The following is a 14,244-nucleotide window of genomic DNA, read 5'->3' on the forward strand; positions in this document are numbered from 1 at the left end:
ACAATTAGATCCTGCTACTGCTTTATCTGATTCATCTTCTTTTAGTGATCTTAACTTTTCTGTTTGTAACTATAACAATGAAACATAGCACACTTTATACATTTGGATCACAATTATTATCATAAAAACCTAGTATGTCCTTTTTGGTTGCATACCTTATTTTGTCAATACACCGAAACTTTGAACAACTGTCATTTAAGTGATTTTTCTAGCTTCAAACCAAGGTTAAACCCAACGTTGTTTTTGAAAGAGGTTCATGACATTTGTTTTCTTTCCGTTCCGTTTGTTGATAACGTCTGACGATTGCCTTCGTCTTTTTTATGAACTTCCCCTTTGTGAATTTACCTTGGAGTCTGGTTGCTTTTGTGGATACTTTTTAATATTATCCATTTGCGATAACATGTTACTCATCTAAGAAGTTTTTTCTGAAAAATGTTTTATTAATAATTAATTTTTGGTCGTGTATGTAGACTGATATGAAAATACCACGTGATACTTTTGTTTCGGTTATTGCTTTTCTGGATTCGTCGTCATCAAGAACGCTTATATTTTGTGTATACACAAAAAATGGACGCCATTGATGTATAACTACCTAGGCACGCAAATTATTATAGAATTACTGAGTATGTTTCAACGCGTGAACAACCAGGCAGTTACCCTAACAATTTCTAATTGAAATTAAACATCAAATAATCAGGGATTAGATAAGGTGGTGACACTACATTTGCGTCATGAGTGATTCTTATTGGCTCCATTAACAATCAATTGATACTGTTCCTTTGATAAAAATAAATTATCAAATGCGTTAATGTTCTAAACAAAAATTCACCTGTTCAGAACTGTTTGCTAAATCACAACTATATTCAGTTACTGCTTTTGTCGCCTTTTCTTCATTTCCTGAATGAAATTCTTTATATGCGTCGTGTATCTATTCAGATAAAACATCAACACCATTTAACAAACTGGTTATTTCATGTTCTGTTTCAAATAATTAAGCATAATAATATAATTCATGAACATTTTTCTTATAGTTACACATTAAATATCAAATATCCTGTAACCTGTAACCTCAGTATTCTTTATAACAGACTGATATATAAACTTTCTGCTGCAAATGAATAAGCTAAACAGTTTGAATGTCGATAAGTCAGAAAAATGGTCACCGATTAGTCTAACCTCAAGAATGGGTGGTATCACTGTGCGAAAAAGTTGACACGCAACCTTTTTTTTTTGTCTTAAAATTTATCGGCGATAAATAAATAAATAAACGCAATAAATTCCAAAATAACTACCATTTAAACACTGAGGTTGTCAGTTCGAAACTTGCAAAAGAGAAGAGAATTTTACCAAAGAGACATTCAAACTCACAATGCGCAAGTGGCAAGGTGCATTTGAATCCGATCTTAATTGACTAGATTTGTCAGTTTTTCTGCTTTACGTTAATGGTTCTCTTTCTTTGTACACTGGCCTCGTGCAACAATTGAACCTAGCAACCATGACTAAGCTGAACGTACTATCATCGACAATCAATCAATCATTCAAATAATTATGGACTGAGATGAGGGTAGTGACAATAGGTAAATGTTATCCATACCATCATCTTATTGAGTGCACGAATTGTTAATTTCCACACATTAGCTTTGATTTGATTATTCTACTAAATTTCAAAAAGATTTTACAAATTAAGTTTAATCAAAAACATGAATCTTCTAAACAATAACTGACCTGTTCACTACTGTTATCAGAATCACTACTGCTTTATCTGATTCATCTTCTTTAAGTGATTTTAACTTTTCTGTTTGTAACTATAATAGTTATAGATTTTGTTTTTAAACGAGATGCATTTTCTCATTCTCATCTCATCGAAGGGCGACAGCTTGCTATAAAACAAGGTTTAACCATACATTGTCTTCGGAAGAGGTTCCTTACATTTGTTTTCTATCCGTTCATTTGGTTGATAAAGTGTTTTTATGAACTTCCCTTTGTGAATTTGCCTTGGAGTCTGGTATTTTTGTTAATAATTTTGATATTATCCATTTGCGATAACATGTTATTAAAGAACAAATAGAATGGATCTACATAAGGTACACAGTATGCAACATTAATAACTAGCTGACACTAAATTTGATTTATAAAAGTAAAAAGAAAAACAACCATTAAAAAAGAAACTGCTTATTCACCACCAAGCGCTCAAATCCTGTACGAAGTACTAACTAAATTATTAATTAGATTCCTTCAATTATTTTTCATTAAAAGCCTTAAATTATTTGACTTATCTGTCATTTAAATGTGTTTTTTTTTTTCTTTTTTAGAAAGTGTAAATTATGTTAACAAATAATAAAGTTGCAAATAGACTAAAGTCATATTTAAGATAATCATTATGAAGTAATAGTTATGTTATTTTGATAACTTCTCAAGAATTCTTTATATAAATTCTAAACATAATCATTTCTTAAATCCAGATAGAAAACATTTCGGTCCGAATAAAAAACATAAATTTAAAAATTCAGTGAAGAATGTTATGTGAAGTTTTAATCAGCTTGACTGAGTATTTTCAAATAGAAAATGATGAATCTGATATCCTACATCCTATATTTATTCAAGTAATTTAGCAGACAACGAGTATCTTAAACGTGAGATACCGATTACATTTTGCAAGGCACTTGAACTAAAATCTTCATCTAGAACCAACAAGGCAAAAGTACTGGGACAAAATAAATACATTAAACACATGAAAACTAAAAGTTGCTACATCTAAATTAAAGGGACAAACTGTTAAAATTGATTATGCAAATACCAAACAACTTGCTACAGGACGGATTGTGAACCCTGAGACCAACATTTATTGCCAGGCGGATAGGATGAAGCAATACTTGTACCAATCTTTGATTAAAGTGCACCAGTCATGTGTTTTAAATTAACAAATCAATCTCAGTTATGCTGACACAATTTTGGGAAAATTGATATACCAAAAATAATGTAAGAACAAAAACCAGCAGGAGAGCACTATTGCTTAAAACAAACAGCTGTAAATGCAATACATGTAAGTTGATTCAAAAGTCACGTCCAAAAAGGAGTTTCAAAGATAGTTGCACGACTACAATATTAATTTATCAGATTTGTAATATGAGACTTTCTATCCATACAGTTCAAAAAGTTGTAACATTGTTTATTCATATTAAAAAAATCTTACATAAATAAATTCGAATATTCTTTTTGTTTTGCTGCTAAGATGTCTGATCGATTCGATCAAAAATTCATGGGGCCTCGCAAATGAATGAAATTAAAAACAGTAAAACAGTACAACAATGTTATGTAACAATTGACTTGAAAAATTACTGATTAACTGTAAAGTCTATTAAATGATTTTGAAATGAATTAACGTCTATGAAAAAGTAAATAAAATTGAATTTACAGTCTCTGAATTATGAATTGTTTTCGTTTGTCCATTTCTTTATACTCTCCATGCCAATACTTTTAGCTGCTTGGTTCAACATTGTCTTCGGTGATTCTTCATACTATCGAAGAGAAGTAAGATACTCGTGATTCCATTTGTACCAAAATTATTGAAAAAGTTGAGATTTCATTCGAGACAATTTATTCACAGATTCATGAGTTATCATAAACGTCGAATGTTCAAAGTCTCTATTATCAAGGTATGATAGTGTTGTGATCCTACGTCCGTAAAGTAAATGTGATGGCGTTAGCGGTTCATCAAAAGGATCTGACGAGACGTAAGTTAGCGGGCGGTCGTTCAAAATAGTTTCCACTTCAGTCACAGTTGTCTTGAGAATTTCAATGTTGATAAAGGAACGTCCCAAAACTTTCTTGACACAGTCTTTTGTAATGTCAACCAATCTTTCCCTAATGCCACCGTACCACAGTGCGCGTTTTGGTATAAATGTATATGTTGTACCATAGTTGTTCACCGTTTCTGTAAGTGACGTTGATCGTGTGAGTCTCTCTATATACTTAGCGGCTGCAATGTATGTAGTAGCATTATCTGATATCATCGTTTTCGGTATTGATTTTCTACTTACGAATCTTCGAAATGTTAAGATTAATGTTTCTTCTCTTCAATTGTCCACCACTTCTTAATGCACAGCGCGAGTCCTGGCACATGTAAATAAACATATGTAAGCTTTGCTAGTAGTTCCATCGTTGTTTTTTTCTGTCAGAGCGCCCGTAAAACCAAATCCCGTTACTGTGAACGGTGGTGCTTCTCGTAATCTGTCTTTCGGTAAGGGTGGCGGATCTGGCGCTGTATACAATAGGCCTTTAACTTTTTTACATTTACGTAATATACTGTTTGCAACTTGCCGTATAGTCGGTATCCAATATGACTGACGAAGTAGTGTGATGGTACTTTACAGTCCTGAGTATAAATGTGAAATGTGGGCATCCATCATAATGAGTTTAGTTAATTATATCTTTTGCAGGTAGCAATATATGAATTTTTGTAGAATCATCCAATGGTGCAAATGAATACGTACTTCACAACGAATCAAGTTGTCCTTATCTAAATAAAGGTTCAGGTGTTTAACTAATTAGTTGTGTGTTTTGGTCTCTCCTATTTGTAAGCTTAGCTTTACATCAAAATAGTGTCTTTGCTGTACTACTTGTTCAAAGTTAACGTTGCATTCTGAATTTATTGTGTATTAAGATTTACAGTTCGTTTTTCTCCTGATCTACAATTAGATATAAATCATATCAACCGTAGCATCTTGTTAAGAAAATGCAGACATAATTTGCGATTCATCTATTTTCCATTCAGGCCATTTTTTTTCTTGTTTGTGAACCAATGTGAGGCGTTCATCAATAACACGTTGTCTCTAAATATTCTTAACTTTTGAGTTATTATTACTCTTGATAGTAAATCGGCGGCATTAGATTCCCTTGGACAGTATTTCCATTTAACTTTTCTGTCAGTTCTTTGATCTCTTTCACTCTATAAGCGACAAATTGTTTTGACGTCTTTGTTCGAAATCAACCAGCTCAACACAATGTGGCTACCGCTCTATAATACGACACGATTAACATAAATATCAGTTAAATTATGAGATAAAAGACGACTTCCGATTACTGCAGCCATTATTTCTAGTCTTGGTATGGTTATCTGTTTTGACGGTTTAACTCGTCTTCTTGACATTAAGATTTTACTTTTTTCCTTCCGACACGATGTATGCACAAGCTCCGTAAGCTTACATACTGGCATGCATATATACCTGCATCACATTGTCTCTGTTGGAATCCAAACAATTTGTTAAAGTAATGACGATGTACAACGGTCTTTGTAGCTCCATTTATATCTCGTCTGATGTCAATCTATTCTGTTCTTATATATTCAGGCAATGCTTTGTCCAATTTCATATTTTCGCCCCAAAATGTTTGCAGAAAAGTTTTACCTCGTACGGTAACTGGACTTATGATCCCGATTTGTTCATAGATCGTGGACGATTCTCTTAGTACTTCGCGTTTCGTGATCAGGTATAGCTTCTTGTCTAGAATATTTTCAGCATACTTCTGTGTATCGGGATCTGTATTCAAACGTAAGCCTAATACTTTGACTACCTGTGCTGTATCGATAACTTTTTCAGATTCTGTAAGTTGCTGAAATAGCTTGTTATTTAATGCCTATGCGCGTAAACTGAATCCACCTCTGAAAATAAATTGCGAATAATTTAAAAATATTGTGACAATTCGTCTTTGGAATTAAAGCTAGAAACGTTATTGTCTACGCACAAATCTCTCATCGAATTGTCAGTAAATCTGTCTCACGGTTGTTGATGTGTTTTGATAAAACATTTCAAAATAAAGGGTGAGCAGGTGGCTCAAAAATGTGGTGACGTTTCGGTCTTCAATATCTATTCCAACTTTGAGAAAGGCATTTTCAATAACATTTTCTGTCCTACGCAAGGCAACTGGGTTTTTTTTTTGCTAATGGCGGATGATCGGTTTTCCAAGGTAGCTTGGCGACATACTTTTTGTCAAGAAATGACACTGATGAGTTTTCATAAATCGTTTGAAATTCGCCTAGTTCTTGCCTTCTTTACCAAGGGACTCGATTTCCCAAAACTTTGAAAGAATACATTCTTTTGTTTGATGAGACACAATAATTTTCAATATTGAACTTCTGTTTGATTCTCTAATACTTGCGTTGGTCCAGAAAGTAAATATCTAAATTAAGGTTCGAAGGCAGTCGGTCCATTACCTTTTATCATTTTATCTTCAACTAAACTCCAGTAATAATCTGCTCCAATAAATAAATTAGTGTCAAACATTTCATCTTCTGTTATTGGATGTGCAAATTTCAACTCAAGTAAATGTCTCATGTAAACTACTCATGTAATTCCATTCTCAAGTTTATGATTTCATGTGTGTTTGTAGCGGTAATGCTATTTCAGGTATGATAAGTACATCGAGCGGTATGTTCTCTCCGATGTCAGTTTGTAAGTTTATTGTTGCATTTGCATATGCCTAACTTGTCTGTTTTGCTCTCCAAATCCAGAAAGAGGAACTATTTCGGTCCCGTTTATATCTAAATCTAGTGTTTTGGCGAGTGCTTCTTTGACGAATGACCTCTGTGCTCCTTCGTCTAGTAAGATATTAGCAACCGTTGACTGAGTTCCGGAGCTTACGCTAGCAACAGCGGTTTTCAAGATATCATTTGAAGTTTCTGTAGTTCTTGGGAGGAGTGTAATACGGGTTTACCATTATTTTTGTTTAGTTTTTCATATGATTCATCCACTCTATTATTCTTTAATGTCTTAGTACATATACTTGTATGATGACGTTTCGTATATATACTTGAAGATTTGCAATCAGCTAATTTTTGACGACCGAGACAGTTAAAACAAAGCCTATACGTGCATTAATGGTATTGATTTTTTGTACAATTAACGGCTATATGCCCATTTTCGTGGCGAAAAATGCAAAACTTAATGTAGAGCTTTTTATCCGAAACTCACTTTTTGGGTTTTCCGCTAATTAAAATTGTAGCGGTAGCGAGTGACCGTTCTACTTTGTCCTGTAATTTTTCGGCTTCCATTATATTAAACTCGTCGGAATTGCTTTGCGTAAATCATGTAGTGTCCAGTTTGTGGGTCTGTGTTCCCGTGCATAATTTTGACGTATCTCTGCAGGTAGCTTTTTTAAAATGACAGGAACTAGTAGTGATCCATAGTATCGTCTGTCTGTCCGAATGACTCGAGACCTCTTACATAAGTTTCTATCTTATCATAGTAACAACGGAGGATAGTAAATTATGGATTGGAGCCTGTTAATTAAGTAGGGTCTGTATGTAGGTTTGGACTATTTTATGGGTTTGTCCGTATCTTTCCTGGAGTAATACAATTGCTTTGTCGTAATTTGTGTTCGACATGGAAAAACCTGCTATTGTTTGTAACGCTTAGCTTTGTAAAGGGACTTTAAGCAGCTGAATTTTTTATCATCACTCAGTGTTTGATTTGCAGATCGCTTGTTCATAGAACCCCCAAAATGAATGCCAGACTACTATATCTCCAGTAAATAAAGTTAAATTTAACTTTGGTAGCTTATGATACTCACTGTTTGTGCTAGAAAATGAGCATGCAATTGGGGTGTTTGTATATTGTTGATGTGCTGTTGACATTTGTTGATGGTTGGTTGATACGTGAAGATGGAACTGATTGTGTATGCGGTATAAAACTATTAGCATGAGGGTTCACATTCAATAAAATTGATTCATTTGCGGGTAAGCTCTGATTTTGAACTGACTTCGCTAATTTTGTAATTTGCCATAGTTTATATTCTAAATAGTAAAATCACAAAAATACTGAACTCCGAGGAAAATTCAAAACGGAAAGTCCCTCAAATGGCAAAATGAAAAGCTCATACACATCAAACGAATGGTTAACAACTGTCATATTCCTGACTAGGTACAGGCATTTTCTTAAGTAGAAAATGGTGGATTAAACCTGGTTTTATAGCTAGCTAAAACTCTCACTTGTATGACAGTCACATCAAGTTCCATTATATTGACAACGATGTGTGAACAAAACAAACAGACATAATAGGTAAAAAATGTCAAAAATAGGGGTACAACAGTCAACATTATTTTATAACCATAATCACTATGAAAACAAAAAAATATGAAACATAAGCTCAAAAAGGCATATAGACAAGGCACATTAGCAAAACTGAAAGACACGAATACAAAATGTTTACATTAGAACAATTACACAATGACAGGATGTGTAAGTACAGAGCCTCGTCAAATGGATATCACCAAAACAGACTAAACAGTAGACAAATAAAAGAATACTATAACACGTTATTAAGATGATAAACAACGTCAGTACCCAGAATCTATACTTCAAGACCATCGTGTATTATTTGTGAAGTTGATACGGAATATTTATCAACAAGGTCTTGGTACCTTCCGATGAACTTTTTTAGAAAAAGGACGAGACGTTCTTTGACATGCCCCTGGTTCATCAACTTTCTGCTCAGTCACTGGTGACGTTTTACAAAGTCTAAGTAGGAGCTGCAAGCTATTAAATACCGAATAATACAGTTAAGTCTGCTTCATATCTTTACTTACATCTAGAAATTGACAATGAGGGTCGGTTGAAAACAAAACTTTACGACAAAAGAGATGATTTCAGCTTCCCAATTGTGAACTTTCCATTTCTATGTAGCAACATTCCAGCAGCGCCTGAATACGGAGTATATATCTCCCAATTGATACGATATTCCCGGGCTTGTATTTCCTATCATGATTTCCTTGATAGAGGATTGCTGCTCACAAGGAAGCTTTTAAACCAAGAGTTCCAAAATAATGGTGAAGTTGAAATCATCCCCTCGTAAATTTTACGGACGCCATCACGAGTTGGTTGACCGTTATGGAATAACCGTTTCACAGATGATATCGGATATGTTCCTTATGTCGTAACTACAATACCCTTCCCTTTTCACGAATGTGACCTACCGAATTAGACTATTTACCGGATTTGTTATAACATAAGCAACACGACGGGTGCTACATGTGGAGCAGGATCTGCTTACCCTTCCGGAGCACCTGAGATCACCCCCAGTTTTTGGTGGGGTTCGTGTTGCTTAGTCTTTAGTTTTCTATGTTGTGTCATCTGTACTATTATTTGTCTGTTTGTCTTTTTATTTTTTGGTCATGGCGTTGTCAGTTTGTTTTCCAAACTATGAGTTTGACTGTCCCTCTGGTATCTTTCGTCCCTATTTTGGGAAATTTATTTCCCATATGCACGTGAAGTTGGTATATTGCTAATAAGGTGGAGGAAATTGATAATTTCAAAATTAAAATCGTCTCGTTAGTCATAGATTCTGGTTCTGAGATGACCATGTATGTTCAATTCGAGGTATTAGTCTAAAAATGAGGCGGAAAATCCGTGTCTATTTAATTCTTTAATTTCTAGTTTTAGGGGATATATTATTGAAACTTAATCAGAAAAGTTTGGATTGATAATTGAACATGTACTCATCTGAGTCCTGTACGTTCACTGTTACATCCTCATCTGAAGTTTTCTCTAAGTTCCTCTCGTTGATGTTCTCTAAAGATCCTTTCTTCTTTGTAACAGTTACAAGTAACGTTAACATTTCGTAATAATCCGCGTCGAACTTTGCTGAATTTCTTCAAATTTCCTCAGGAGTTTCGTGACTGCGCTTTTGTGTCCCGCTCGTACAGCTTTCCACTTCGCTTCCATTATTTCATCTGGTCAAGGCACCAATATTGTGCAAAGTGGCTAAGATATCGTATGATGGCATGGACTAAATAACAGACGTCTTGCTAGTTTGATAATGTATTGAGAAAGCTAAAGGAAGTACGTCAACGGTAGTGACGTTACAAGTGAGCGGCGCACAATACTGTACATCTAGTATGCGGACTTCCCAAAAAGGGCAGTGACAATAGCTTAATGTCATCCATACCATCATCTTATTGGGTGCATGAATTGTCAATTTCCACAAATTAGGTGTGATCTAATTATTTTTCTAGACTTCATAAAGGTTTTGCAAATGAAATTTTATCAAAAACTTGAACCTTCTAAAAAGTTAAATACCAAAAATACTGAACTCCGAGGAAAATTCAAAACGGAAAGTCCCTAATTGAATGGCAAAATCAAAAGCACAAACACATTAAACGAATGGACAACAATTGTTATATTCCTGACTTGGTACAGGCATTTTCTTATGTAGAAAATGGTGGATTGAACATGGGTTTATAGTGCTAAACCTCTCACTTGTATGACAGTCGCATCAAATTATATTGACAACGATGCGTGAATAAAATAAGCAAACATAATAGGTAAAAATGTCAAAATAGGGGCACAGCAGTCAACACCGTGTCACAATCTTAATCACAAGAAAAACAAACAAATATTTAACAAAGAAGCACATTTAACAACCTCGTTCATTGCTTACTTATTTTTGTATTTTATTTATGTATGCAAATTTCAACCCATAAAGGTTCGAGGGATTTTAAGCACTGGGACCGAATCGTAATTTTAACATTAACTCTGGCGTAAAATTGCGTGTTTTACGTCAGAATGGTAACGTCACACAGGTAGAGATATAAACTAATTGTGTCGTTCAAAGTATGCAAAAATTATAATAGAACAATAAAACAATGGCAGGATGTTTAAAGTACAAAGACACGTCATATGTATCAAAGAAACATAAAAAGTCACACGGACAAAGCACACAAGTAAAAATGAAAAATAATACAAACAACACAATGACGGGATGCATAAGTACAGAGCCACGTCAAATGTATATCACCAAAAACAGACCAAACAGTAAAAGTAATATTAATAAAGACAAATAAAAGAACACTTTAACACGTTATTAAGATGATAAACAGCGTCAGTACGCAGAATCTATACTTCAAGACCATCATGTATTATTTGTGAAGTTGATACAGAATAAACAATAACTGACCTGTTTACTACTGCTATCTGAATCACAATTAGATTCTGCTACTGCTTTATCCGATTCACCTTCTTTTAGTGATTTTAACTTTTCTATTTGTAACTATAATAATGAAACATAACACACTTTATACATTTGGATCACAATTATTATCATATAAACCTAGTATGTCCTTTTTGGTTGCCTACCTTTTTTTGTCAGTACAACGGAACTTTGAACAACTGAAATTCAAGTGGTTAACCTAGCTATAAAACAAGGTCTTTGGGAGAGGTTCATGGCATTTGTTTTCTTTCCGTTCCGTTTGTTGATAAAGTCTGACGATTGACTTTGTCTTTTTTTATGAACTCCCCCTTTGTGAATTTGCCTTGGGGACTGGTATTTTTGTTAATTCTTTTCAATATTATCCATTTGCGATAACATGTTATGAAAGAATGAATAGAATGGTTCTACATAAGGTACACAGTCTGCAACATTAACAACTAGCTGACATTAAATTTGATTCAGCTCCTAATGTTTGAAGAAAAAAGTTAAAAAAAACAAACATTAACACAGAAACTGCTAATTCAACACCAATGCGCTCAATTCCTTTTAGAAGTACTAAATGATTTATTAATCAGATTCATTCAAACAATTTTCACCAAAAACTATAAATTATTTGACAACTTTGACTTATCTGTCATTTAAATGCATTTTTTTCCTGTTTACAATGTGTTAATTATGTTTTACACAGAGTAAAATGCAAATAGACTTAAGTAATATTTAAGATAATCATAATGAGGTAATAGTTATGCTATTATGAACTTAAACCTTCATCTAGAACCAACAAGACAAATGATAGGAACGAAATGAATACATTAAACACATGTAAACTAAAAATCCCTTCAACTAAATGTAAGTTTGAAAAGTTATAACATGGTTTATTCATATTAAAGGAATCCAAATTTGAACCAATAAGAATATTGTTGTTTGTTTTGCTTTTAAGATTTCTGGTCGAGTCAAACGAAAAAGGTTTCTCCTTATAACGACCTTACGTTTGTTCTTTGGTATTTTTCTGCATCTTAAATGATACATTTAACTATTCATTTCTAAATTGTTTTTCTGGACAACGTTTTATTATTTAAGCTTTTAATTTTGTTCTTGTATTTAAACTGATATGCATATACCACTTGATACATTTGTTTCGTTTGAAGCGATTTCTGGATTCGTCTTCATCAAAAACCCTACATTTTGTGTATATACACAATAAAGACTGAGGTTGTCATTTCGAAACTTGCAATAGAGAGGAGAAAATTACCAAAGGGACCTTCAAACTCATAAATCGCAAGTAGCAAGGTGCATATGAATCCGATCTTTATTGTCAATTATTTGACTATATTTGCCAGTTTGTCTGCTTTACGTTAATGGTTCCTTTTCTTGGTACACTGGCCTCGTGCAAAAATTAAAGCTATCCACCAATAGTAAATTGAACGTACTATCATCGGCAATCAATCATTCATTCAAATAATCATGGACTGAGATGAAGGTAGTGACAATAGGTATATGTTATCCATACCATCATCTTATTGAGTGCCCGAATTGTTAATTTCCACACATTAGCTTTGATTCAATTATTCTACTAAATTTCATAAAGGTTTTACAAATGAAGTTTAATCAAAAACATGAATCTTCTAAACAATAACTGACCTGTTCACTACTTCTATCTGAATCACAATTAGATTCTGCTACTCCTTTATCCGATTCTTCTTCTCTGGATGATTTTAACTTATCTGTGTGTAACTATAACAATGAAACATAAACACTTGATTAATTACATGCGATCGAAGCGTTTTTTTATTTTCCCTCGTCAAGAACACTCAAAGCAAAATATTGGAAAGCCAAGGATGTAAATGTAAATAATTGAAGACTTACATGACCAAAAGGGACCTAAAAAGGGTCAAATCTATCTAAGGTTAATTTTGCCTGTCAGAGTGAGTAGACACCTTAGTTTCTTGTTAAATACTAAACTCATAAACCAATAATTTTAGAAAGTTTTGTTCTAAATCATTTAATTTCCGAAGTTCTGGCTACTGAGCTTGTGATACCTTCGGGGAGTGATAGTCCACAAGCAGCAGTATCAATCCAGTGTCGTACATAAAGTATAAAGTAACAGCCATGATCCGATTGTTTCAAACAATCTACTAGTATTCGAATGCGAACTATTCCACTAGTAATCAATGCATTAGATTGAACAGCCACACAGGAATTCATATTGTTATATACAGATAACGAAAGTGTTGACAAACACACATTTCAATTCTAATTAACTTCATTGACAGTAAATCATTGCCGGTCAAATATATTTATTTGGGTGGGCATGCAGTCATTAAAATTGACTTAAGGTTCAACATCACTCTTCTTAGACATTTGCCTGGTTCATACCACACAATTTCCTCTGGCATGAACAATAGGGACATTATTGATATCAGAATACGGTATAATACTAACGGTACCAATTTTAGTGCACCAGATGTATCCCTTCAGAGATGCTCTATTATCGCCCTTCCCTATGCCTATATCATCCTGTTCAGTCGCTCCATAATTCTCGTATCACGGCTTTGACACGAGAGCAGGCATTATCAGCGACGTCACAATGTCTGAGGAGAAGTTATCACCGACGTCACAAAGTGTGAGGAAACGTTTTCAAGCTAGTGATTCTTTTTCATTACAAAAGTGACACTTTCCGTTTTTTGTAATTTTTCTTCCGTGTAAATTATATTATGAAGTAACTTCCATTGAAGTTGTTTAGTTGTCCTGTTAGCTTAATTCTTATTCAAATTGTCCCAAATATCTCCCAATGGTAGTTCCTTCCCTAAACGTAAATTCTACTTAAACTGACTACTTGGAGTTGTATTATTCTCATAAAAGTATCGAATATCTTTAAGGCACAAATTTTTGACATCAACGACAACTCCATTTTTTGTAAATTGACAAGAATTTATTATTTTCATAGGTCTATCAGAATGATATTGGACGATAGTGTCTGTTTTTAAAAGGTCAATTTGTTCAGGCGTTAACGAAGCTTTAATGCGGCTATATTGTGCTATCCAGTTTCTTTTATCTTTTAACTTGTTAAAAATTTCGGAAGAAGTTTTAAAGGATTTATTGTAAGTCCCATATATCTTTTATTTTTTTTATTTCACTGGAGACAAAATTTGCATAATATAAGGCATGACCCTTAAATTGAATTTACTATTGCCGAACATATTTTCTTTTAAAAGGTCCTCTTTCGTGACGGATTTTTGAGTTTTCTGCAAGTCAGTCCAGGAA

The 14,244-nt window shown here is 33.7% G+C and overlaps 1 protein-coding gene across 1 annotated transcript in view; it reads right to left on the reverse strand.

The window, feature by feature from the left end:
• Positions 1-407: 407 nt before the first annotated feature.
• LOC127708506 (uncharacterized) overlaps positions 408-14,244 on the reverse strand; it is a 46,691-nt gene continuing 32,854 nt past the window's right edge. Inside the window, exons 6-9 of the mRNA XM_052213397.1 lie at positions 12,622-12,714; positions 10,948-11,040; positions 830-928; positions 408-425 (exon numbers count right to left, since the gene is read on the reverse strand). Coding sequence (XP_052069357.1) covers positions 408-425; positions 830-928; positions 10,948-11,040; positions 12,622-12,714 — 303 coding nt within the window. The remainder of the gene's footprint in view (positions 426-829; positions 929-10,947; positions 11,041-12,621; positions 12,715-14,244) is intronic.

The sequence above is a fragment of the Mytilus californianus genome, unplaced genomic scaffold (assembly GCF_021869535.1).
Source record: "Mytilus californianus isolate M0D057914Y unplaced genomic scaffold, xbMytCali1.0.p SCAF_7, whole genome shotgun sequence".
Lineage (NCBI taxonomy): Eukaryota > Metazoa > Mollusca > Bivalvia > Mytilida > Mytilidae > Mytilus > Mytilus californianus.